This window comes from Coffea eugenioides, chromosome 6, assembly GCF_003713205.1.
Source record: "Coffea eugenioides isolate CCC68of chromosome 6, Ceug_1.0, whole genome shotgun sequence".
NCBI classification, from domain to species: Eukaryota; Viridiplantae; Streptophyta; class Magnoliopsida; order Gentianales; family Rubiaceae; genus Coffea; species Coffea eugenioides.
In genome coordinates, this window is record NC_040040.1 from 10,338,946 (window position 1) to 10,364,337 (window position 25,392).

Here is a 25,392-nt window from a genome sequence, read left to right on the forward strand (position 1 = left end):
CCAGCAGACGGTTTGTCTCCCAAAACCATATAATAATTCCTGATTTGGTCTTCGGTAATCAAATTAGAATACGGTGTATTATCTCCTCCCTGGCTTCTGTCAATTTTCTTCTATGTATAATTGCCCATCTCATGCATGCGTTCAGTTGCATGAGCTATTGAAGAGAAACTCCGCTCTAACGCTAAAGGAGATGCTTCCGTCTGCACGCACGGGCACATTTGAACTTTTATTCCGGACGATTAGTCACCGTTTAAAATCATCTGCACAACTTAACAGCCTCAGATGCCGAAAGGACTACTTCAGTTCACGGCCGAAGGAGGTTTTGCTTGCGTTATCTTGCACTCTCAAGTAACTTCTTGGCTACTTCATCGTGGGATATTGACTGGAAATGTGGACAGCAACCTCTGAGCAAGCTTTTATCAAACAGTTGAAGTCCATGCCTTAAAACAAAATACTAATAGTAAAACATTTGTTTTCTCACTTTAAGCCGCAACACAAAGTCAAATTACTAAAAATTAAGCTGAATTCTACAGCACTAATCATGTCGATCTTTTGTGTTTTGTTTGATTCAAACAACAAACAGCCACCAATTAAAACCATAAACAATTTAGAGTAAGGCCTAAATTAAGTACAGTGGTAATAAAAATGAGGGATCCATCGTAAAGATCATAATCCCTAGAGTTATTGTTGTCAAAACTGAAAGCATGAAATTAATAGCTAGCCAACTATCTAAGGCCAAAGTTCTTGGGTTTCTGCCATAGTTGATTACTAATGCTCTTAACATCTAAACAGCCCGTATATAGCTGCTTTGATTGTTGATATTACATCTGACACCGTATAACTATAGAAGCTTTACATAGCACAGGCTATTGCAGTATTGCCTGATGAATGATGATGCATTTAATTGTTTTGAAACACGTGTATACATTCGGTCCCGAAAAAAAAAAAAACATGTGTATACACTCTTTTTCTCTAATAACTTAATATATCCTGTTCTACAGAATAGCCCAAGCATGCAGATTTGACTAAATAAAAAAGTGCTCTGATACTTCATTTAAATTATTTTCATCGCAGGTGGGATTCGTACCCTGACTTATAATTCAAAGAGGGACTTAATCTCCTTTTTTTATGGCTAGGTGGTTTATACTCTTTTTCCAGCTAATCAACGGAAAAGCTCGTATAGCCCAAAAAAGGCATCTAAACAGCCCATGCTTTAAGATAAATATATGACTCAGCTTAGAATAGGCACGTAGGTAGGACAAATTAAAATTCCCTATGAGTATTTTACTGGTTTTTTTTTTTTTGAAAGAAAAACCTCCATTCATTGCAAGGCCTTCTTCTTGTGGAAGATAGGCATTAAATTCTGATGTAAAAGCAATTACTTGTGGAAGATGCCATGCTTGCTTTTAAATCAATTTTTGTCACTCTAGAGCTTTAAAGTTTTCAGTTTAGTGACTAGAACGAACAGTTACTTATTACATTTGCAACAATTTCTTCTTTCAACGTTTTTAGGATGAGAGAGGCTGACATTTCAAACAATATGACCAGATAAAACGTGGGTACATTTATTGAAGTGCTTCACTCTTTCTCCATTATTAGAACTGACGTTAGAATGGACATTGCACTTGTCGTGCTTCCTTTTGCATCTAATCCAAGGGCACCAACACTATAATGAACTTAGCAAGCAACTGACTAATACATAATCAGCCTAGTTCCTCCAATCAAATGAAATGGTGATAGTGTATGACAATATTGTCAGTGTATATAAGATTTACTTTTATTATTATTATGTTTTACTTTTACCACGCAGGCTGAGAGCCCTCAATCCATCCAGGTCACGAGGGTTTGGAGCTGGAGGTTTAACAATAATGGCCAACATCGCAGTTAAAAAAAAAAAAAAAAAAACCGGGCCGTTGTTTCAGCGGTCGTTCATTTAATTCTGGCCTTCTTCGTGATGGCCTCAGGCCTTCACCGTTATGCGAAGAAATGTTAAATTTGATGACAAGGATCATTTCTCTGTTGATTTTGCATTCTATGGAGAAATTGAGCAAAGTTTTTTTTTTATTGAAATTTGTGCTGGACTCGTGGATTTTTTTTTTTTTAGGAGTTGTACTATTTATAGTCAAATGCTTTAATGCCTGATTATTGAGTGAGGGATGACACAGAAAGCAACTTAGTAGACTATAAAGAACATGAAGCCCTGTTTATTGAATTCAACATTCTTCACAAAGTTGAGTACTAGTACATTGCAACGACTATTGGCATTTTTGCATTGACATATTGTAGCTAATTAGTAATTTAGATAGTGGAAATAGACTGTTGACTAAGAAGCATGCTCGGGAGAAGTCTGAAACTCCGAATAGAAAAATTATTAGTGTCTTTTTCACTTCTGGGTGGGAATGGGCTAATGAATGGAAATCCACAAATGGTTGTGTTTGGATTGCATTTTCCGTGATTTTTCATGGAAAAATTACTGTAGCGATTTGATGTATATGAGGGAAAAAGGTAATAGGAAAATGTGATCACGGAAAATGACGTAATTTTTCGACAGAAACTGACAATCCAAACAAGGCCGAAAGTAGTTTACGCTAAAAAAGAAGATTTAACTATGCAGTATAAAATTGGGTTTGATGTTGGGCAGCAGGGCCAATTAATTGGTACATGCCGACTTTACTGGTTTAGCTATGTTGTTAACCAATTGCCCTGTTAAAAGAGGTAGCGTTTGCAACTGAAACCTTATGATGATAAGCTAATTTCCCAATATAGACAGCAAAGTTTAGAGGAAACTCTGTTTGGATTGGTCATTTTTTTAAAAACAAGTTTTTCAATATAATGTTACAATAATAGATAATAACTCAAAAAACATCTTATCCATACAATATTACAAAAAAATTTTATAGTAAAATTTTTTTACATACACTGCTACAGTAAAATTTTTTAAAAAATACCTCCAAAAATTGCAAATCTAAACGTAGCCATAAGAGCTCCGTTTGGGTTTCATGAGAGCCATAAAAACACCCCCACATACTACGAACCCTTGTTTGGGTTAAGGAAAATATACTTGTACGATGCCAACATATTTTGCAGCATAAGAGCTCTGAAAGCAACTACACAGCCTCTCGTCTTGTGCCGAATTAGGCATCGAGATTACCAGAGCATCACGGTGACATTCGTAGGTTTTAGTCTTTGCAGGAAGCCGAATTCGCTTTTGTTTTGTAGACTATGTTCGACTGACCAAGCCGCTTTTAGAAGTCTTCTTTTTTTTCCATTCCAAATGGAATTTGCTCACATCTAGCTCCTATGCTCTGTAATATAATATGACTACAGGACTCCAAATTTCAGAGGATTCTGAATTCGACCTGCATAATTATATAATTGATGGAATAGTAATCAAGAGAAATTTCTATTATAATCTCTTATGAAATATCTAGAATAAATGTTCTATTGATTTTAATCCAGGGCCTTTAATTCCAGCCATCTCAATTTCAGTTGTTAGACCAATGTCTCTTCAATTAATAAAATTATAATAAATACATATATATATATATACACGCATATACAATTGGACGAGCGAATAAGTCAATTTCAAAGCGGATTTATTGTGGGAGGATTGCGTTGTGACCTATTGCTGCCAACAACTGGTGGGGTGATTCGCCCACCCAACTCCCCGAACCCGATGATTAACCTAGAATGGTGGGATCAATATATACAAAGATTATAATTGATAAACATAGATAGTGAAAGGAAAACTTATGCATCAACTTAGAACAAGCTTACCATTAGTGAACTTGAATTTGGACCTTTAACTTGTCTCGTTCTCCTCCGAACTAGCCTCTTTTCTGGGCCCGAGTCTCCTGCATACTTGCTGAAAACATTTAGATTGGAAAGCTCTCGCGTCCTAATGATGTGATGGATGCGATCTCGACGATAACTATTGTATAACCTATCTATTCTAAACTATTGAAGAGGGAAAGTCTAAAGAGGTTTTGTATTAGGGGTTAGTAGATACACAGACCTTACTAGATCAAGGGAGTGCGATGACACAAATTTTGAATTTTTTTTGGCTGTAGGTAGAATTTGAACACTCGCCTACAATCCAAACAAAGTCTTAAAACCTATCTTGGTGGCCACTGAGCTTAAGACCTATCTTGGTGGCCACTGAGCTAAGCTTAGTGGTTATTTTGCTAACCTAATTAACACCGCTATTTTCGTAGAATCGACCTGCGGCCACCAGCTATGCAATAAAGGCAACTGAGGCACATACGTATTCAAGAGGCACATAATTGATTTTTATATTTTCTATATTATGTATTGGCACGTGGAATACAGGATAGTGAATAAATCTCTAATTCATTTTCTTAATTAAAGCGTACTGTAACTGCCGAAAAGCGTAAACCTGCACATGTAAGCGTGTGCCTCTCAGTAAGCGAAAATGTCGCGAGCTAAGGCGTAGAGGGTAGCACCTAGCAAAAGCTAATTTCGTCAAAGGGGCTATAAAAATTTGTTTCCCGCCAAGATGGGCGATTTCGGACGAATATATAATCTCAGCGTTTCTGTGTGTGTGCAACTCTTAAAATCGTGTGACTACTACTTCTTCTTCACACTTCTGAACCCTGCTTTCGCCTGCAGCATCATCTGAATATTTTGCTACCAATGGTAAGTAAATAAAGCTTCAAAAGCTATAATTTCTGCGTTTAGATCTATTTGATTTTGTTAGTGTCGTCGAAATCATCCCTAATCCTCATTCTTATCTCTGTATCAATCAACCGTCCGTCGAAATTTAGTATTTTTCTCTTCTTTTTTTTTGGGTTAAAAACTTTAGATGAATGGGATTAGTTCCTCTGATAGGCTGATAACTAATCAAATTCCAGGTAGCTAACGTTTCAAATTAGTATTTCTCCTGATTTACGTTGGTCTTAGAGCTTTTATTTAGGGTATCAAGGAAGAAATTGTCAAGCACCGTTAGAAATTCAATTAAATGTCTTTGGCGGGGGATTCTAATTAGTTGAACAGACTTTATTTATTTGTTTAATTAATTTATTGTTACGAAATTGCACACTTGAATGAGGATAATTGTTTTTTTTTTTTCAAATTTTTATTAGTGTTTTTATCATTAAGCATACATGCTACATGCTTATGGTTTGTAATGCGTTTGATGGTGCTGCAGTCTAAGAAAAGAGGCCTTTCGTTAGATGAGAAGCGCGAGAAAATGCTACAAATATTTTATGGGTCACAGGACTTCTTCCTTGTAAGTACACAATCCTGCTTTGTTTTGAAATTTAGAACTCAATACACGCCCTTCTTGCCTGGATGCATCAAAGTGTCACTCGATGCAAAACCCATATACTGCATTTGTTTCTTATTGATTTTATTTGTTGTTGCGATTGCTAATTTGGCAACAGTTGATTAGACTTGAATGAATTGTGATGTTCTCTCCTGTACTGGCTGTAATTATGAATGCAGTAATGCGATGTCGAATGACATTTTAGCTGATGCACTTAACACATTTTGTATTCGTTTGCATTTGCAAAATGTCTTCAATTCCATGGCACATTCAGATGACCAACTGAGAATAGATGTGAGATATTTTTTACGCATCTGCTTACTATTTCCCAAGGCCCGCTCATCTTTTTCCTGTTTCTCACAGATGCTTATGGTGTTATGTGTATGATAATCTGGGTATTTTGGCCTTCATGTTGGTTAATCACTTTTGGAAAATTAGTAAATCCTAACCTAAAATCCAAGGGCAGAACAATCCTTTTAAAAGTATGTCATAGATTGAGATTCAATGGTACTGAAGGCGGCGCTTATTTGCTTAATTCTAGCATATATGAAACCCCTACAAACCTTATTGAATGCCTGAGAACATTTTAACTGAATACTTTTCATATTTTGATGGTGTGCCTTCAAATATTTAAACTCATGGATACTCCATGTATATTCCAAATAGCTGATGTCCCCCCTATGGCTGCAAACATTTTTGAAAGTTGGCTTATGATTTGTTGTCAGCATGTTCAGTTATTCTCGTACTAAGTCCCACTGTATTTCGCTCTAACCAAGGACATAGTTTAGGTTTTTCTTCCTCTGCACTTTTTCATACAATTGATAATTTGCTGCTTAACTTGGTCATAACTAATGCAATGTACCCTGTTCTTTAATAGATGCATGTGCTTTTGCTTGCTCTTCTATTCTTTTAATCTACTAGAAAATAATTTTAATGTCTTTGCACCTGAAAGGCTGAAACCACCTTTTTCTGCTCCTTTATGAATTGACATTGTTCTTTTTCTTTTTCTACCTCTTGGATTCTGAATTTTTCTCATGAGTTTCAGCTCAAGGAACTGGAGAAATTGGGTCCCAAGAAAGGCATTATCAGCCAGACGGTGAAAGATGTTGTCCAGAGTTTAGTGGATGATGACCTTGTTTCAAAAGACAAGATAGGGACTTCTGTGAGTAAACTTGTCCATACGGAGTTAGAAACGTAATTCATATTTGACATTCTGTAGCTGAACATTACACAGTTTATTTTGGTTATACAATGTTCCCGAACCTTTATTCCATGAGTTACCATTTATTCCAGGTATACTTTTGGAGCCTACCAAGCTGTGCTGGAAACCAGGTACTATTGTCATATAATGCTTTTGAAAACCTTGACCTGTTGTTGATTTGAACTATCCTGGAATTAACGCCAAAACATTACAGCTGAGGAATGTGCATCGGAAACTGGAAGCTGATCTTCAAAATAGTAAGAAGCGGCTTGCTGAACTTGAAGACCAATGTCATGCTTTGAAGAAGGGAAGAGAGGAATCGGTAATCACATTCTAACCCATTTGGCAAGTGTTTATATGCATTATAGTAAATCCTTGTATCTAACATGTGCATGTGTACTAGGTTGACAGAGAGAAGGCATTGGATGAGCTGAAAGCCATTGAAGAGAAACATAATGAGCTAAAGGTTGACAGATCTCTCCTCTCTCGGGCATTTATCTTAAAGCTACTGGTATATATTTGCTCATTAGGTTCTATTATGCCTTTGCTCCATTTTCCAGGATGAAATGGGACAGTATGCAGACAATGATCCAGCTACTTTTGAGGCAATGAGTTGAGGGCTCCTACACTTTCTTTCCATGCTTTAACTGTAGTAGTATTTTTTTTTTGGGGTTAAATTCTTTTAAAATTTAGTGATTCTAATGTCCTCTGATGTCTATGACCTCCTGTTGGCAGAGAATGCAATTGAAGTAGCTCATGCAGCAGCTAACAGATGGACAGGTCACTTTATTTTAATTTACTTTGTTTCATATATTGATGAACGAAACAGTGAGATTTTCAGATTTCTTTCCCTCTCCAATTATCAATTCAACAACTCGCAGATAACATCTTCACTCTGCGGCAATGGTGTTCAAATAACTTTCCCCAGGCCAAAGAACAACTTGATCACCTTTTCAATGAGGTAGTTGTGTTCATTGCAAACAGTTTGCTCTTACTAGAGAATGAATCACACAATTAGATTAATAGATGTCCTCCAAAATTTGGAGAGAGAGAGTATTAACTTAAAAAGTGCTTCATTTCCACCCAACGAGATTTCTTCTATTTAGCAGCTTCTCTTCATGTCTAAAACAGGTTGGAGTTACGGATGACTTTGACTATTTGGAGTTGCCTGCAGTTGTTCCCCTTGGCCCGGGAGAGCAGACAGTCGAAACCTATAACTGAGTATATAACGCAGTGTCACCGGAAAGCTGTGCCTGCACCAATATACAGTAATTATACTATTGAAGGTTAAGTGGTTCCATTAAATATCATTAACTGGTCCTGGGATCTTCCCAACTTGATCTTTAGACCAACATCCTTGGCATTGTGTGTCATTTTTTCTTACCACTTTGTAATGGTAGAAAGTGTATATTCAATCTCAAATTCTGAAAGTGGATCACCTGAAAACCAACTGCAGATTCTTATAAATATTTGAAGTCCTTAGAGACGTGCATTTAGACTCTCAAACCATGGACATTCTTCCCCACCACGCACCCCAGCCCCCAGCGCGCGCTCTCTCTCTCTCTCTCGTGTTTGCTCTTGCTCTCTTCGTTTCTCTTTAAAAGGAAACATGGAGTCTCCTCCGCCATTAATTCTCTCTCTCTCTCTCTCTCTTTTAAAATACATTATAGCCCTGCAGCATCACATGATGGTGGATATTAGTGCCTCAACTATTGCATAACTTACATACATTGTTCAGTGGAAGTAAATGGACATTGGGAAGGGCTCAAAAACAATGGAGGTAAAGGAGGGGAGGGGGGGGGAGGAGGAGGGGAGTTGGGTTCATCTCCAGGGACAAATGAAGACAAGCTGGAAGCATCTGGGAAGAAGATGACCCGTATAGACTTAGGTGTCTGCGCGTACCTATTATGGTGGGTTTGCTGTAAGTCCGAGGTTACAGGCTTCGTAATCCTAGCAGGACTCCAACTGCTTTTAGATGTGATGTGCATGGGGATTTGCTGTCATTTTTTATTCTTCACCATACAAGAGACTTTAGTCCAGTAAAACAAGTGATTAAAAAGAAGACAAAACAACCTATTTGGCTTCCCTTGTGTTAAAGCGCTTTCATTTTTCAAAGATTTTGACAAAATTTTGCTTCTTCATCCAATGAAAACGCAACCACTAGTTTGCGTTGTTTCCGACTATATTTTGAACTTTAGAAACATGATTTATAGCTGTGTGGTGTAATAATCTCATTGAACATCAGTTTCCAAACCGACTATTGATCTTAGGTAATACATATAAACACTTCCTATGGTAATAGATATATAATTACTGTAAACAATGTGTTTTCGGTACCTATGGATGGATGCACAATTATATTTTCAAGGTTATATTATTTTATTTAGCTATTCTGTTTCCGTACATAACCATATATTTGGTATGAGAAACACTTCCCATGATTAATTCATTACCTTTGTTTCGCCCTTTATATGGGATGGGGCCAAATGGAGATCAACTTACACCTATCGCGAGGTTGGAGTTTTAAACCCTTTGGGACCTGCATCTTTTTAAGTCCATATTTTTAATCTAAATTAGTTCTTAAGATAAGTCAAAAGCAATTCAAACACATATCTTATGCTTATCTTAGTTAGATAAAAGGTTTGATTATTCTCCACACTTTGGGTATCCCTACCACAAAAGTGGGATTTGGAAGGTGAAGCAAGCTCTCAGCCATCCGACTATAGAAATTCAAGACTGCCAATGCCAAAATCCCATAAATATGTTTTTCTAACGTACAAATTCATACAATGCACAATACGTTTTCCAAATCTGCTGTGGCACACCATTACCACAGATAAAGAAAAAGCCAAGACTTCGCGGGCCAAAAGGAACTGCAAAATCCACATGGAAGATTGAAATTTGAAGATGGAGAAAATGAAAGGAGAGAATAATCTGCTTTGGTGCATGTGGGCAGTGGGAGGCAATCAGCGCTTACTGGACGATGTAGACGCATATGGAATATTCATTTTGTACATGTGGCAGGAAAAGCAGGCCAACGGCCCAGATGGGTCTAGAAAATTATGCAAAAACAACAACAAAACATATTGGTAGACGTCACTTTTCAATTTCAATTTCAGAGTCCCACACCCTTAAAAACCCTAATCTCAATCAATCAAGCAAGGAGTAGGAAACCTCAAATGAATTCATAGACTAAAATAGTCTCAGAGTGAAGAAGGAAGGAGTAGGAAGACAAGCCACATCAGGCATAGGCTTAGGGGGGTGGTAGGAAATTCGTACCTCTAAATCGTGGCAAATGGAAATGCTCAGGATATGCTTTGTTATGATCACCATTGCCCTCGTCTTCTCTCTGTTGCTTCCTTCCGCCAATGCTGCTCAAGTTCATGCCCCTGCACCTTCCCCATCAAGCGATGGTATGCTCCATCCCCTCTCTCCAAAGTTTTTGGCAACATTTTTCTCTTCCGCTGGTTTTAGGGCTGCAAATCTCAAGGTCTCATGTTTAGCGTTCTCTTGCATAATTTATGTGACAAGTGCTGCTGATTCTAATCTGGTGTAAAAATTTCTTTCTGCTGCAGGGGTTTCGGTTGATCAAGGAATAGCATATGTCCTGATGCTTGTTGCTCTGGCAGTTACCTACATTTTTCACTAAAGAGTACATAGACAATTCTGCTCTGTATTTCAGCTCAACTCATCTTAGATAATGAGATCCTGTCTTTTCTACAATTAATTCAAAGCTCAAATCCAATTCTTTCTACTTCTGAAGCTTGGACTTCCCAATTTTGTGCACTTCTCTTAAATCGCGGAAGGTCTGCACAACCAACCCCACTCCCAAATCCAATCACATTACAGCTTCGGGGTGTAGGTTGAATGGGATCTTAATTCTGCTGGCTCTATGACAACTCTACTGGGAAAGTTTTGCTTGTATGCATTCGTCTCCTTGCAATCTGTGAAGCTGTTTGATATTATTGTTCCCAGTAATTGCAAATTTGGAAAGCTTCCAGTGCCAAGTAATTTCTTTTTAGTCTATTCGTAACAAATTTGTTCAGCACTACTGGCTACAAAATCTGGAATGACGAGGACAAGATTGGTTGGCCATAGGTTTTCCAAAATTTACACGACGCTAAACTGAGGTCTAAGGATCCAGCCATGTTCTTTTTCTATAACAGGAATCTTGTTAAGTATCATATTCTTTAAATTTTTTCTATAACAGGTATCTTGTTATTGGGCATGTAAATTTTTTTTTTATTTTTAATAAAAATGTTGTTGGAAACGGTATAGAAAAGCATAGGAAATTAACATGATAGAAAAGCATAATATCTTGAAAATAGAAATGGCTCCATTTGGATTTGCATTCTTTGAAATGGTTTTTGGAAACGATATTCTAGGCTTTTAACGTTTGAACACCATGCATGTAAAGTAAACATGTAGTTGGAAAAATAATTTTGAAAAAAGAATTATTAGAGAAAGTAGAGAGCGACTGTTTAAAAAAGATTAAAAGTGTGATTATCCAAGCAGAGTTATTATTGCCGTCTAGGGAAAGATTTATTCAAAATTCAAAGTTCATTGTGCATTTTTAGTAATATCTCGTATATAATAATATCATTGACAGAATGTCAAATACAACAGCTGGAAATAGAGGTGCTATCGAGCCGAATCGAGCTCGAGTAGCACCATACTTGAACTCAAACTCGATCACAAGCAGTGTTACTCGAGCTTGAACGAGTATATAAATTTGAACTCGAGCTCGACTTGTTTGAGCTCGAGTAAATATCAAGCCCGATCTATTCGAGTTCGAGTTTTGAACTAAATCTATAAATATTTTCTCAAAATATATAATATAAATATATAATATAAATATAATATGAAAATTCGATTAAACTCGTCGAGCATTCAAGTATTTATTTTTAGAGTTCGAACTCAACTCGTTAAATGTAACGAGTAGTTCGAACTCGAATTCAAATTGAGCTCAAGAGTCATTGTTCATGATTCAAACTCGATTAGTGTATTCATGATTCAAACTCGATTCAAACTCGCGAGTAGACTTGATTGCATCCCTAGCTGGAAACGTTCAACAGAATGTACATCAAAGAGGAATTGTTCAACAGAATGTAGTTTAGCTAATGTTATGACAAAATAACCTAAGATTCACTGGAGATTTACAAGAAACCACACGCATTTACCACGTCTAACCGAGATAGGCGGCCGGCAACGAGGAACGCCTCTTCTAGCCTAAGGGTGCAAGAAGAGAAAGCACGCTTATCAAGTAAATTAATACTCCCTCCCTTTTTTTATAACTGACGTTTAAGAAATTTGCTCTTAAGTACTTTTATCTGTCGTTTTATTATTCCCATGTAGCATTAATTATTTTTTCACAATTTTACCCTTTTATCTCTCTTTTCATAATTGGTGGGAGTTAGTTTGCATTGCTTTTGGCCTAGTAAAACAGCACCATTTAATACTCTAGTGAGAGAAAACATGGGTGAATTGGACAATTAATGAGGGTACAAAAGGAAAGTAGTGTATAGATTTAAACAATGAAAAACTTTTCTTAATTGGTGTGCAAAACCTTAAACGTCAGTTATAAAAAAAGGGAGGGAGTATGGAGGGAGTATTTATGATGCTTTTATTTGAAGCGTTCACAGTATTAGCTACTCGGTGTGTGTGTTCACCTCTCTCGTATTCAACTACCCCCTCGTCCCATTTTAATAATTTTAATTTTTTTCACATAATTTTAAAAAAAGCGGTTAGAAGAGTAAATTTAGCCTCCTCTTTTCCTAAAATGCAGTTACATTAATATTAGGGGTATAATTACTCATATACCTTTGCATTAATTACAACAACAAAACTATTAAGAAAGTTGCACAATTTAAAACATGAATCAAAACAATTATTAAATGAAGGAGCTTATAGTTACTTAAAACAAAGTACATTAAATAAGAGCATTTTATAGAAAGTAAAAGTTGATTTATATTATTCCATTAGATAGTAGACTATAATTTGCAGCGGATGAACAAGAAAAACAAAATTATCAAAGTAAAATGGAGAAAGTATTTTATAGGAAATTTGCTCCCATAAGAAGTCTAAGCAAATAAAATCTTTTCTATAATCTCATGACAAAATTGTAGCATAGTCTTCCAGAAAGACCGATCAAGCATAATTGCAAAAGCAATGGAAGCATAAATGAATGCTAAATACAACTCGGTGAATCTTTTGACCAAACCCCACAACTGAAGATTGATGAAGTATAATCAAGATCCCCAAGAATTGACGCCAGCAACGTATAGAAGTAGAGTTTTTTTCTCTGTGGACAGTCAGGAGGCAAGTAAACGAGCGAAGCACTAAAAAGATTACATACATCTCGAGCAGTGAAGGTAAAAGTCCATTTATAAGCATTAAACAACTTATTACAGTGTCAGACAGCTCCAATTTCCGCCGCACCACTTATGTACACGGATTTTCATAACCAGCAAACAGGCAGAAATCTGCCTATGAAAACCACTACTCTCCATAACGATACACTAAACCTCCAAACAATCTCACCAGACCAATACCTGCAGAAAACTAAATGTATCACGACAACACAAAAATACACTCCAATGGATCAATTACAAAGAAATTCTGTTATTTAATATTTGCTGAAGTAACACTGGCCGCTATAAATTATACACTAAAGATAATTGGGCCACGCAGTTCCAAATGATTCCAAGAAGCTCAGTGCTTTCATCAATGGCTGAAAACAGGGAAGATAGATACAGATCCACTAGTGCCATAAATGCCACATACACAAATACAGGCCAAATTACCCGTTAAACTGAAGAAATGTAGCTGCTCAAAGAGCCATTTCTGCTTGCAATGCAGCAAGTTCATCTTCCTCAGCTGATTGCTTCTGAGGAGCAGGGCGAGCTGGTTGCCTGCCAGCTGGTGTAGGAGCATGCACAGGTGCCGCGGGGGTATTAATTGCAGGCTGAAGAAGCTGCTCTTCCAACTCAGCGCCTTCCAATTCTTCAAGTTCTGCCTCCAATTCATCCTGCAATCGGCAAAATACCACCAGTTAGCTTTAGCAAGATTAGAAATAAATTGACATACATATCACAGTTGGGAGTTAAAAAAAAGGCCAGGAACCTCATCAAAATCAGCTGCTGCACCAATAGGAGTAGCCAAAGCTTCCTGTATCTGTTTCATATTCTCTGTCTGCTCATTTATTTCATCCATTGTCTTATCCACATCATCAATATTTCTGCAATAAGAAATTGCATTTCCCAATATGTCAGTGAGTTTGGAATGAGTTCAGATCAAGGAACAAAATTAGACAGCATATGTACTACTATTAAGTATTCTCTCAAAATAGAAGGACCAAAGTAACTCAACCCTCAAAGAAAGACCAAAACAAGTCATCCCTCAAAACTTTCCAAATGATAAATAGCTTAATTTCTACTTACGTTGCTTTCTGCATTGCTTTCATTGCTGATGCACCAGTTCTCAAGGCATCAACAGTTTCTGTTGTAGCTTTTGCACCTTCTAGCATGATCATCTGAACATTAACAGCTTTCACGATTGGCAACATGCAGTATAGCAAGGAACTGACTACACTTCGGTAAACACACACACCCCTACCTCAACACAGAGAGAGAGAGAGAGAGAGAGAGACCTGATCATGGATGCGCAACTGGAAATTACCAAGCTGCTCAATTTGCTGTTCATAGAGCCTTTTCCTCTTTAAACATTGGATGGCCGCTGCAATTTTAGGCCAACACTTTTAATATTCAACTAGCCATGAATTTAATGCCAGGTTGTTGTACAGGATAAAAGTAACTAAAAGTTGTGCATCTAGACAGGATATGAAGTATACCCCTCTTGTTTTTTGCTCTGGTGAATTCCTTAGCCTTTTCAACCTCTGCAGATGCCTTCTTCTGAAGAACTTTCTCCTTCTTTTCTAGCATCTCTAAAGTCTAAGACAAGGAAGACAGTTGAAAATTCCACTCAGCTAAACTATCTTGCAGGCAAACAACCATCAACACGTGTATATCATCAAAGACAAGCAGGGAGAATAATTTAGTACATGTCACAGACACAGTCTCCAAAAAAAAAAAAAAAAGGCCCGTTCAGTTAATTCATGTCATATGCAATCCTGATTACAACTTCCATGCCCTCCATTTGTTTCAATATATAGGAGGCACAAGCATCTATTGAGAGGATTGACTTTGCAATTGTTTGCTGAATCAAATTTCTGTTTTCAGTCCTTTCTTTGTGTAGAATCTTGATCGATCCACAAAATGAAAAGCTTTTTCTCCCAACTTCCTGATTATCTTACTATCACCAGCCATCAGCAAAATTCCAAAAAAAAAAAAAAAAAAAAGAGGAGGAAAAGGCAAAAATTTTCCAATGAGTGATTTCCATACTAGAAGTTTGGCAGAAGCCATTTTCCGTCGCCTTTTGCCTCAAATTTAAGAGCTGACAATCATAAAAATCCCATCTGAAATACATCTCAGAACAACAAAGAATCACAGGAGTAAATTCTTTTCATTCTTATGTACTGGACGTACAGCTGTTACTTGATGAAAAACAACATACACATCTTCCTTCCAAACTCTCCATTCTCCAATGGCAAGACCTCAATTTCACGATTGCCACCACTTAGCAAGCAATCTAATACTGATCTTTCTTGAGGGAAAACACAAAATTATAAAAAATACACCAGTAAACAAAAAAAACAAGAGATAGAGAGAGAGAGAGAGAGAACTCCAAAAGATTCCTTTTAAACTTGATTTATAACACTAAAGATGAGAACGCGTATGGTTAACCAGGAAAGCACAAACCAAATTTAAAAAATACAGCACCGCACATCACTTGATCATGTGTAATCAATAGACAAGTTATAACATACTGAAATCCCCAAATTTACGTCTCTAAAAAATTTTAGTTTCATCGCTCATCGTAACATGGAGTTCATATTCCAAAATTTTTCCATGTAACCATAAGATTCTCAAAGCCAATTACGTCAAAAAGGAAACCAACCTATCATGTACATCTAGGTCACAACCGTCCAAACAATCCATACTACCTTTTAGCGAATTAGGAATTCAGCGCAAAAGAAAAAAAATTTACCTCATTTAATTTATCCAAAGTTGTGACAGCATTAGTCTCCTGCTTTGGCTTGCCGAATATTCTAGTAAACATCTTGGACGTATGATTCAGAATTCTACACGAATAACTATTCTTCTCCGATCTCCTGAAAATTGAAGCAACAAAAGTAATCCCGACAGATTCAACAGAATAACACTTTCGATATATAAAAACCGAAAGGATCTAATCAATTATACAGAAAAAGAATACAACTGCAGTACCTTGTGATCGGGGGGTTAGGGTTTTCAGAGTCAACGAACAAGCGAACGATCAAATCGACGAATTTTTGCGTCAAATTCGAGAGATAGACTAGTGAATGATTAAATTAGGGCTCTAAATATCGGGGGGAAAACGGGGAAATGGAGGCGGGGGATGGGGGGGGTAGGTCGGTCTTTTTGACCTGTTGAATCGTGTTGGATACTTTGGATTGGGCGATTGGATATGTCAGATGAGAAATATTTCTCAAGTGTAATTTCGTAATTTCGTGGGAGATTAAAGCCAAGTACAAATCCGCGGGTAAATGGAGTCCAAGTCCACGCGGCCGCAACAAATAGGCACGAATGCAATTTGTGTACAATTAGTGAAGTGGTGCGGGGTATGTGGGTTGAACGTGTGGATGCCCTTTTCGCAAAAACGAATCCCATCTATTGGGCCGAACTCTTTAAATTTAAATGGATTGGGTTTTGACGTCACAACTTGAATGCAGGTTAAGCTTCTGGTTTAGCAAACGAGAATAGAAGTGGTTTTTTTTTTTGATAAAAACGAGAATGGAAGTTAGATAAACCAAGACATCATTTTGAAAAGAATTAGATGTTATGTTAAATTGTGTTTAGGAATTGTAAATTTTCTTGTCAACACCTAGTTTTAGCTAAGTAGGAACATTAGTTGGATAAACATGAGCTGATTGGTTCAACTCTCAATCTCTCTCAAAATTTTTTTTTTTCTATTCTACTATTTTGGAGACACCGTCGAACCAAAAAATAAAAGAAGTTGTGAGAATGTGCTTCACAACTCTTGCCAGTATGCATGAGTTAATTTAGTAGTGAAAAACTTCCAATTCTCTTAAATGAGGATGCGTAGTTTTTCTAACATAGATTTTTTTTGCCTAACATTAGATTAATGCAACGTGAGCGTAACATTCTCAAGTAAAGAAGGTTGAATTAATATGACCACGTATCCAAAGGAGGAATAAATAAATTTGAATTAAAAGGTCACGAAACAAAAATGGCTCTTGTAATTTTTGAAATTTCACTTGACAAAACAAAACAAAAAATCTCTGATAATCCTCAGTATAAATTCAAAATTTCAGACGTAGCTAAATGTAAATACAATCCCTAGAAGTGGTGAAAGATATTTTAGAATCTTAACGTATCTAAATCTATATATCAATTAACTTTTATGCACCGCTAGCGTAAAAAGTAAATACACTTTTTGTTTTAGTCGTCATTTCCAACAAACCAAAGTGCCAATTACCAAGTCACTGGCTAAAGCTCAGTGTCCATAAAAAAAAAAAAGGACACTAAGTTCCTCTTTAGACTGTAAGTTAGGATTGGAATTTCATTTATAATAAAAAAAATTTAAAAGTAATATCAAAGCATCCCTTTAATTTAATCACATTTTTATACCTATTAATTCCTTATATATATATAGTCTCTTTAAATTCTCCTCTCTCTGTTATATTCTTATACCTACGGGTAACCGTACCAACTACGAAATCAGGCCGAGCTCTACTCTGTAATTTTGACTTGAGGGATTCCTCTATTTCAGATTTCCCCACCAAAAAGCTAAAAGCCTGAAACCCCTTTTGCTGAAACTGAAAACGCTGTATGCACTCTCTCCCGCTCCCAAGTTCCGTGATAACCTCTGCATAGTAGAGGACACATCATGGATCCCTTCGAAATCCTTTTCTCTCTGATTATCTGCCTTTTATTGTCTTCTGTGAAGTCCACTTCTTCAGATTCTCCTTTCTTAACAAAAGAAAGGTTGGCTGAAATTCCCATGAAGTTCCTAAATATGGCTCAAAGGCCAGAGGTTTTTGACTGGATGGTGAATATTAGGAGGACCCTACATGAAATCCCAGAACTCGGTTTTGAGGAATTTGAGACCAGTAAACTGGTCAGAACTGAACTTGACAAAATGGGCATCCCCTATAAGCATCCGGTGGCTATTACTGGTGTTGTTGGCTATATTGGGACTGGCAAGCCACCTTTTGTTGCAATTAGAGCTGATATGGATGCTCTAGCTATGCAGGTTTCTTCAGAAACCTAGAAATGATTAGTATATATGTTCTGTATTAATGGTGTCACTTCTACTTACATACTCCCAACTTATATCCCAGTGCTCTTTTTTCTTGTTCTATTTTTATGTTTTAATGATATTTTTCTTGGTAATTGTGAATCAGTTTTGGAGTTATTCTAGTTTTTGGATTAGTCATTTGTTTGTGATTGTTCTGAATGTTACAGGAAAATGTCGAATGGGAACATAAAAGCAAAATTCCAGGGAAGATGCATGCTTGTGGACATGATGCTCATGTCGCAATGCTTCTTGGGGCTGCAAGGATGCTTCAAGAGTATCGTAATGATTTACAGGTTTCTTGCTATCATTTTCTTCTTGAATTAAAGATTTGAACTTCATTGGTTCTGCTTCAAGTTCTTTATGAAATGGGATTCTTATAGTCAAATCCAACTAAAAATTCTTCTGTAATAATCACGCTAAACAGTTTGAAAAATGATATTGATAAAGAGTTTTATTTACAGTTTTAGTTCTCTTGACAAGTTCTCCATTGTGGCTTTACTCTATAGGTGATTGACTAAGCAAGTGGAAAACTCCTTATTTCACTTCCAAATATTATGCAAAGCGTTATGTTGATCCGAGTTCTTGTGAATTTGCGTTTCTGTTGTATTGTTTTGTTCCTTGTGACTTTCCATTGGTTACCTGTAGTAAGTGTTCTACTTTACATTCCCTGCCCATTCTACTTTTCTGTTCAGCCGAGGTAGGAGAACGGAATGTTCTTCATTCCTACTTAATCTCGCCTTGAAACATAAAACTGCCTGCCAAGGATGGCCATCTTCAAACTGAGATTAGGGGTGAAAATTCATAATGTGCAAAATGTTAGTGTGACGGGACATGCTTTTATTGCTGGTAATGGTTACATTCTGCTTGAGGAAAAACAGAAGCATTTAATAACTAATATATGGAAAGCCCTCGAGCACTTGCAATTCCACATATTTGCTTCACGTACCTTTGCATTACAAGACGTAGGAAGTTCAGGATTGTAATTATAGGAAGTAACTCCATTTGATGCAGAAGAGAGAATTTGGATTTCAAGAGTAGGATTGAGCAGAAATCTCATGTTACCTCAACAGATGCAATGAGATAATCAAAACCAATGAGTGATGACATCTACATTACTTCAGTCCAAAAACCATGAAAATTGAATGCAAATGTAAAAGATATCAGAAAAGTAAGATCAATATGGCAAATAACCATGTACTAATATCGGAGATGTTGTTCCTCGGGATGCAAGAGTATCAAAACTCTGAACAAACATCGCTGATGTGATTCTCAAAGATGCAAAATTTGGTGGGCTTAGAAGAAATTGGATTTTCTTCAGAGGCTTTGTCAGCTATGTTTGTTCGTCTATATACCTTTTGTAGTCATTGAAGTAGCACTTTACAAAGATTCTCGTTTGCAAATGTTGCGTAAACTTTTTGATTGAAGAGTTGTGTTGCTCTTAGCTAACAGTTACTGCTGGAGTCATACAATATTGATGATAGAATATCGCTATTTTTCTTCTCCTATTCAGGGAACTGTCATTCTTGTTTTTCAACCGGCTGAAGAAGGTGGTGGGGGGGCAAGAAAAATGCTAGATACTGGGATATTAGAGAATGTTGATGCCATCTTTGGACTGCATGTCTCTTCCAAATATCCAATTGGCACAGTTGCTGCCAGACCTGGGCCTATATTGGCTGCAAATGGTTTTTTTGATGCTGTAATTAAAGGAAAAGGCGGACATGCAGCTCTTCCCCAGACCTCAATTGACCCAATCTTGGCGGCTTCCAATATAATTATTAGTTTACAACATCTTATTTCGCGTGAAGCCGATCCATTAGATTCACAGGTAGTATTCCTCAGTAGGAGTCACGGTTATGTTCATAGCAACAAATGCTTTTACTTATCTTTGCTGAATCTCAAGTCTAATTTGACCGAATACTATGATAGTTTTACACTTTATAATGATGACTTGTGTCATCTCTTTCCCTTTTTACAGCAGGCTTGACTTGCTTTTGGGATGATTTTTGTGCCATTAATTTTTTAATTATAGGGCACAGCTTTTATTTGCTGTTGGTGGGCTGCTCACTGTAGTTTTTACAAACTCTAGTCTCATAACCTAGTTTTGGTTCTATCTCTGTCTTGTAAGATAATTACTAGTGCCATCATATTCTTCTATAAGCTGCTCATGATTAAGTAACTGCTAGGGCTCCAAATTTATTCACATACTCCTGGTGAACCTAACATCCTTGTCTTTACTCTCCGCCATCTTCATCTTTATACAATATATTCTGAAACTGATGTTACTTCTACATCTGACATTGTCCCTACTAAATCAAAAGGCATGGCCTTGCAGGTAGTAACTGTTGGGAAATTCCAAGGTGGTGCCGCATTCAATGTGATTCCTGATTCAGTTGCAATAGGTGGTACCTTCAGGGCTTTCTCAAAAGACAGTTTCAGGCAACTTAAACAAAGAATTGAAGAGGCAAGTTCTTCGTTTGGTGCCTGATTCCTTTATTTTGCTCCTAAGTCGTATTCCTTGAGAATATTTTGTCTGTGTTTGAGCTTGTAATGATAGCATTCACATAAAAGTAATCAATGTCAGATTATTCCATAACAAGAAATCCAATTATGAATATTGCTTTTTCTTGCATATGCAACTACCAGGTAATTATTCGACAAGCTGCCGTACACAGATGCAATGCGACTGTTGACTTCGAGGCAGATTACAGGCCCTTTTACCCGGTAACCGTAAATAGCAACCGGTTGCATGATCACTTCCAAACTGTAGCTGAGAATATGCTGGGTTCTAAGAGCATAATAGAATTGCAACCAATGATGGGAGCAGAAGATTTTGCCTTTTTTGCTGAGGCAATCCCGGGGTACTTTTACTTTGTAGGAATGCACAATGATTCCAAGGGACAATCTGTACCAGGGCACTCCCCTTATTTCAAAGTAAACGAAAATGTACTTCAATATGGTGCTGCTTTACATGCAGCATTGGCTGTGACTCACCTCCTTGGCGGTCCTGCGACGCTATCTGTGCAGAAAGAGAGTTTGCATGATGAGCTCTAAGCTGCTTGAAGCAACTGGGAAAGTTTTACTAAAAATTTTCAGAACTATTTGATGACTGAATTGTATGAAGGGCATGTTTTTCCTCACAAAACTCAATTTGAATGTTACAACCTGGTTTCGCGAAACACTGTTAAAGTCTGCAAATTAACAGACATTTTACAATCCAACTTCTTGTAGCATTCCTGTTGTCAAAATGCCTCCAAAATACGTAGTGCCTAAAGCAAAGAAGCCAAAAGAAATAAGGTTAACATGAAGCTCATATCAAGCATGTTGTCTGGAACCTTGATGCCAAGAAGTTACCGGACTAGTTATCACCATGGTTAACACAACTTTGAAATGTTTAATTACATTGAAACCAATTAATTTCAACTATTAAGCAAAGTTCTGCGAGAATGTAGCATTAATCAAATCAAGACAAATATCCATGAATTGTTTCTTCCCCAGCAGAAATTTTCGACTTTGCAGGGAAATAGCACCAGCGCAGCTGCCTTCTGCATACTTGGTACCGAAAAAAAAAAAAACGGAGGAAAAAACTTATAATGAACTGGTACATATCAGGGCTGCCTTTTCGTTTGTCCGGTTTTAAAGAGTCTTTTAAGAGCCACACAAATATTGAATGACGGAAGTGTGTAGGAACGAATGGAAGATTGTTCAAGAATGGGGAAAGTTTTGGCCGCGTGATCATATCTGTGGGTTTAACTGAATAACTGGGAGGAGCAATAATCATGAAAGACAAATCGAACTTCTTTGCCCCATAATTTTCATTTTTGATTAGAGGAAAAATTACACGGGAAAGTGAAGTGAAAGAATGTAAAAGAAGGAAAAAAAATACTTTGCTGTATGTGTTTGATTAACCCAAAGAAAAAAGAGAAAAAAAGAAAAATAATAATATAACTTTCCTTCAATTCCCATAATATTCTTTGCAAACAAACTCAAAAAGAAAACCATCATAGAGAGACGTCTTTTCCTCCTCCCCCGTTTTCCTTTCTCATTCAGTCCACTTTCATTATTGTTCGTTTTTTTAAAAAAAATATTGGAACACCTTTCTTTGTTCTTTACAGTAGCGTTGTATGAACTGTGAATATGGCTTACCGTCACGTCTCCAGGCCGCATTTTGGCACCCCTTGGAAGTGCAGGCCATATATTCTAAGATAGAGAAACCAAACTTACTTACTATAGTCAAGGTGGCATGGTACGTGTTGGAGCTTCTGCCCCTGGCCCTAAGTCATTCCATAAGTGAGCTACCTAAGACGAAGAACAGGTGGTATATGTCACAGTTACTCCGGGTGACCATACCATTGAGTTAATAATCGCGTAATAACACCACATTACTTTAGTGGAAGTTAAAAACTGATTCATCGGGGCAACCTTCCAGCTAACTACAACAATTAACGAATAAGAACCCTGTGAAATGTCGCATAAAGGAAGCTTTAGTGCTTCAGCACAGAACGACCACACCATTAATAATTCGACATGCGAACCAGCCATTTCTACCCTCCTTTAAAAGAAAATTGCATGCAGGAACAGTTATACTGATTATTCACAATTTGCATATCCTTTCATCCTTACAATTTGGTCTTTTCTTTATTATTTATTTTTTGGGGGGGGGGGGGGGGGGGGGGGGGGGGAGGGTGTTGATTTTAGGGGTTAATAGGGATGCTGGAGTTTATAATAACTAGGCATGCTTAAAGTTGCAAGGTCGTTGCAGACAATCCAAGTGCAACAAAAGGAAATAGTGCTAAAGAACTAATAACAATTTGCGAACCCTATTCCTTTATGCTACAGGCAAGCACAACGATAAACAATCAGGGAGAAAATGGCCAAATTAACCTTCCTTCAATCTCATTTCAAGGATTCAAACAATCCTCCGGCTACAATGAAGAGGATAACCATAAATTAACAAAAATTGACAGTAAGTGGACTAACATGATCAACCACACAATGCATCAAGCTCAAAACAGAATTACAGCTACTAAAACTACCATGCCTTGGTCCTCATGTTTACTTCTCCGATGAGTTTGGCCCCCTCTTCTTTCCAAAGCCAACAACTGCAGGCAATCAACAAGGTGAGATTTTTGGTGCATGGGGAAGTTTTGATAATAGAGGCAAGCATTCTAAACTTTTTCAAATTATAAGTAATTTTTTTCTTCTTGGTGTCCAAGTGTATCTCCTTTATGCGTGTAGCCCTTTCTTATTTATTACATCTACAAGGTGAAAACCCTAAACTATTTTCTAAGAGGAAATGTGTAAATTTGAAACATGAATAAGCTCAGAATAAACGCATCAATTTCATGTCAATTCACATAAGATTTAATATCCATTTCCCACACAACAGTGCAAAATTAGTCACCAAAGTATCATAAGTTAAGTAAGAATGACAACTTGAAGCCTTTCTGCACCATTTTTACGCACAGATGTCAAAACAGGAAAGTTTCTGTAAAGCACAAAAGGCTAATGTAATCACATGGAAATCAAATGAAACAGTTTCCCCAGCTGAAACTAAAACATCTACACGAGGCCTAATATGCATTATATTTTTTATGATTAATAGCCATTCCGCACCATATTTCCCTAATAACATAAACCACTAAGGTCAGAACGACAAACTTTTAGATAGCATAAAACAGTGCAGTATTCGAGCGGAAACGAAAGCGCATGTTTGCTCATTACACCACCATAATCATATTGTAACCCAGTGTTACGAGTGAAATTTATAAGCATATCTCGGTCCGGTCAGCAAAATTCCGACAGCAAAACTAACAGATTCACCAATTGATTCATCCTAATACCTTTCCCAGCAATTGCCATAATTAATGAACAAGGACCAAAAAACACCTTCAACTATCAACCCACCCCCACCCCCAACAAAAAAAGTTTTTCCACGAAAATTCCAGTTTCCGAGTAGAGTAAAGATTAAATCTTGAATTGTAAGTATAATAAAGGGAAAAGGAAGTTTAGAGTTACCGGCAGTGACGAAGCGGCGGTTGTATTGCATACGTTTGTGGGCACGGCCGCGGGGCTTCTTCTTCTTATCCTGCTTTGCAACCTTGGGAGTTTGACCTCTCACCTTACCGGCACGAGCTAATGAACCGTGAACCTTACCTGTGCATAACAATTGATAATAATAAAATTAAATTAAAAAAAAAAAAATCAAACAAACAAACAACAACATGGAAGAAGTATATTAGTTAGAAAAAATAGCATCTGAAGGCCGAGATTACCCATGATTAGCTATGGAGTTTGAGCTGCTGAGAGATCTGCTTGGAGTTGCTGATACTGCAAATGGGCGAAAAGGGTGGACAACGGAAGATCGGACATTAGGGTTTTAGTCTTAAACATATTAATAATAGCGGGCGTTGGGCAAGTCGGGGAGCTTCATCTGAGATTGGGCCATCTGACAATTTGGGCCTGATTGCCACAGACAGGGGGGGTTAAAAATGTTTGGGGCTCTGTTGGGCCGTCCAATGATGATCCCCCTGCGGGAATTATTTGCTGCATTGCGTTGCCTAATCACCTCTCAACAACTCGAACCTCAATTTCTATCTTCATTCTTCAGAAACAAAAAGTGAATTGTTAATGTTCCTTCAACGGCAACTAGAATTAACATCATAGACTGTTTCTATTTGAGACATTAACATCTAGAAATCACAAATGGTGAATCGCCCCCTGATAAATTATTACAAACTGCGTTACCATCTTCCATAGGTGAACAATAACATTATTATTATTCTCATTCTCTTGTGCTACAATAATTGTTTCCAAAAAATAAAAGATTTTGTGGGAATAGAAAATACTCATTCAACTCATTATTTGGAGAATCATAATTTTTTTGTTCAATTTTCAAATTCCATTTTTCTTTTTCCTTACAAGTGTCCTCTAATTGGAGAAATGCAAAATATTATTAAGGGTTAATAACACTTTGCCTTTCCAAGCTTTGAGAGTTGTTCTATTTTACCGCCCTCAACCTTAAAAATATATGCATCATCCCTCACGAAAACTAGTCAACTTTAAAAATCTTAATTCCGAGAGAAAGGAAGTGAGAGTTATGACAACATTGTCCTCTGTTGCCGAAATTATTTACAATTTATTAGTATTGCCTTTTTTTTGGTCCAAAAAAGTGAAGTTTGATTTAATATCTATTTTCCTACTCTAAATTTTAAAAAAGGCATATCAGCCCATTTTAATGATTTTGGTTAAGCATTAATATTTGACTAATTTGACAAACAAAAAGTAATAATATTGTCAATTTAACCTTTAACATAAACTAATACTCTAATAAAGAAGTATCTAGAAATAAAAGTTTAAATTACCTTAATTTTTAAAAAATTTCTAATCTTTTTTTTTTAGTGTAAGTGGAAGGTTTCGACCAGAATCTCTCAATACAATCCAAAATTTAAGGATAATAAACTAAACATAAATATTTTTTTTAGCTTTTATC

The 25,392-nt window shown here is 36.9% G+C and overlaps 4 protein-coding genes across 5 annotated transcripts; 2 read left to right on the plus strand and 2 right to left on the minus strand.

Moving 5' to 3' along the window:
- The first annotated feature begins 4,596 nt into the window (after positions 1-4,596).
- On the plus strand, positions 4,597-7,958 carry LOC113775436 (meiotic nuclear division protein 1 homolog). The gene is made up of 10 exons (XM_027320318.1): positions 4,597-4,656; positions 5,168-5,248; positions 6,330-6,446; positions 6,578-6,616; positions 6,700-6,807; positions 6,889-6,951; positions 7,046-7,097; positions 7,221-7,265; positions 7,367-7,446; positions 7,617-7,958. Exons 1-10 carry the CDS (start codon positions 4,654-4,656, stop codon positions 7,704-7,706), a joined length of 678 nt encoding a protein of 225 aa, XP_027176119.1. The 5' UTR covers positions 4,597-4,653; the 3' UTR covers positions 7,707-7,958.
- Positions 7,959-12,764: 4,806 nt separating this feature from the next.
- On the minus strand, positions 12,765-15,977 carry LOC113775437 (vacuolar protein sorting-associated protein 32 homolog 2). Of its 2 annotated transcripts, XM_027320320.1 has the most exons (8): positions 15,830-15,977; positions 15,591-15,714; positions 14,335-14,434; positions 14,134-14,219; positions 13,925-14,016; positions 13,608-13,722; positions 13,289-13,512; positions 12,765-13,036 (listed from the first exon to the last, which is right to left on the minus strand). In XM_027320320.1, exons 2-7 carry the CDS (start codon positions 15,660-15,662, stop codon positions 13,315-13,317), a joined length of 663 nt encoding a protein of 220 aa, XP_027176121.1. In that variant the 5' UTR covers positions 15,663-15,714; positions 15,830-15,977; the 3' UTR covers positions 12,765-13,036; positions 13,289-13,314. The 2 variants fall into 2 exon arrangements, with proteins under 2 accessions (XP_027176121.1, XP_027176120.1); XM_027320319.1 differs by having other exon boundaries at positions 12,804-13,512.
- A 1,345-nt stretch (positions 15,978-17,322) lies between these two features.
- LOC113775435 (IAA-amino acid hydrolase ILR1-like 4) lies at positions 17,323-21,145 on the plus strand. Its single transcript, XM_027320316.1, has 5 exons — positions 17,323-17,858; positions 18,071-18,196; positions 19,414-19,728; positions 20,236-20,364; positions 20,547-21,145. Exons 1-5 carry the CDS (start codon positions 17,493-17,495, stop codon positions 20,952-20,954), a joined length of 1,344 nt encoding a protein of 447 aa, XP_027176117.1. The 5' UTR covers positions 17,323-17,492; the 3' UTR covers positions 20,955-21,145.
- A 1,605-nt stretch (positions 21,146-22,750) lies between these two features.
- Positions 22,751-24,276, minus strand: LOC113775438 (40S ribosomal protein S30). Its single transcript, XM_027320321.1, has 3 exons — positions 24,176-24,276; positions 23,919-24,056; positions 22,751-23,002 (listed from the first exon to the last, which is right to left on the minus strand). The coding sequence occupies exons 1-3, from the start codon at positions 24,177-24,179 to the stop codon at positions 22,956-22,958; spliced, it is 189 nt and encodes a 62-aa protein (XP_027176122.1). The 5' UTR covers positions 24,180-24,276; the 3' UTR covers positions 22,751-22,955.
- Positions 24,277-25,392: the final 1,116 nt, after the last annotated feature.

Excerpts from the sequence above, each read along its gene's own strand:
- LOC113775436 (XM_027320318.1), top strand. Across the intron at positions 7,098-7,220 it reads AGCTACTTTTGAGGCAATGA|AGAATGCAATTGAAGTAGCT; the intron begins GTTGAGGGCTCC and ends TCCTGTTGGCAG. Across the intron at positions 7,266-7,366 it reads AGCAGCTAACAGATGGACAG|ATAACATCTTCACTCTGCGG; the intron begins GTCACTTTATTT and ends AACAACTCGCAG.
- LOC113775437 (XM_027320320.1), bottom strand. The coding sequence starts at position 15,662 with ATGTTTACTAGAATATTCGGCAAGCCAAAGCAGGAGACTAATGCTGTC. Across the intron at positions 14,435-15,590 it reads CTTTGGATAAATTAAATGAG|ACTTTAGAGATGCTAGAAAA; the intron begins GTAAATTTTTTT and ends TCCTTGTCTTAG. Across the intron at positions 14,017-14,133 it reads AGTTGCGCATCCATGATCAG|ATGATCATGCTAGAAGGTGC; the intron begins GTCTCTCTCTCT and ends GTTAATGTTCAG.
- LOC113775435 (XM_027320316.1), top strand. The coding sequence starts at position 17,493 with ATGGATCCCTTCGAAATCCTTTTCTCTCTGATTATCTGCCTTTTATTG. Across the intron at positions 19,729-20,235 it reads CCGATCCATTAGATTCACAG|GTAGTAACTGTTGGGAAATT; the intron begins GTAGTATTCCTC and ends ATGGCCTTGCAG. Across the intron at positions 20,365-20,546 it reads TTAAACAAAGAATTGAAGAG|GTAATTATTCGACAAGCTGC; the intron begins GCAAGTTCTTCG and ends TGCAACTACCAG.
- LOC113775438 (XM_027320321.1), bottom strand. Across the intron at positions 23,003-23,918 it reads CCGCCGCTTCGTCACTGCCG|TTGTTGGCTTTGGAAAGAAG; the intron begins GTAACTCTAAAC and ends GATTGCCTGCAG.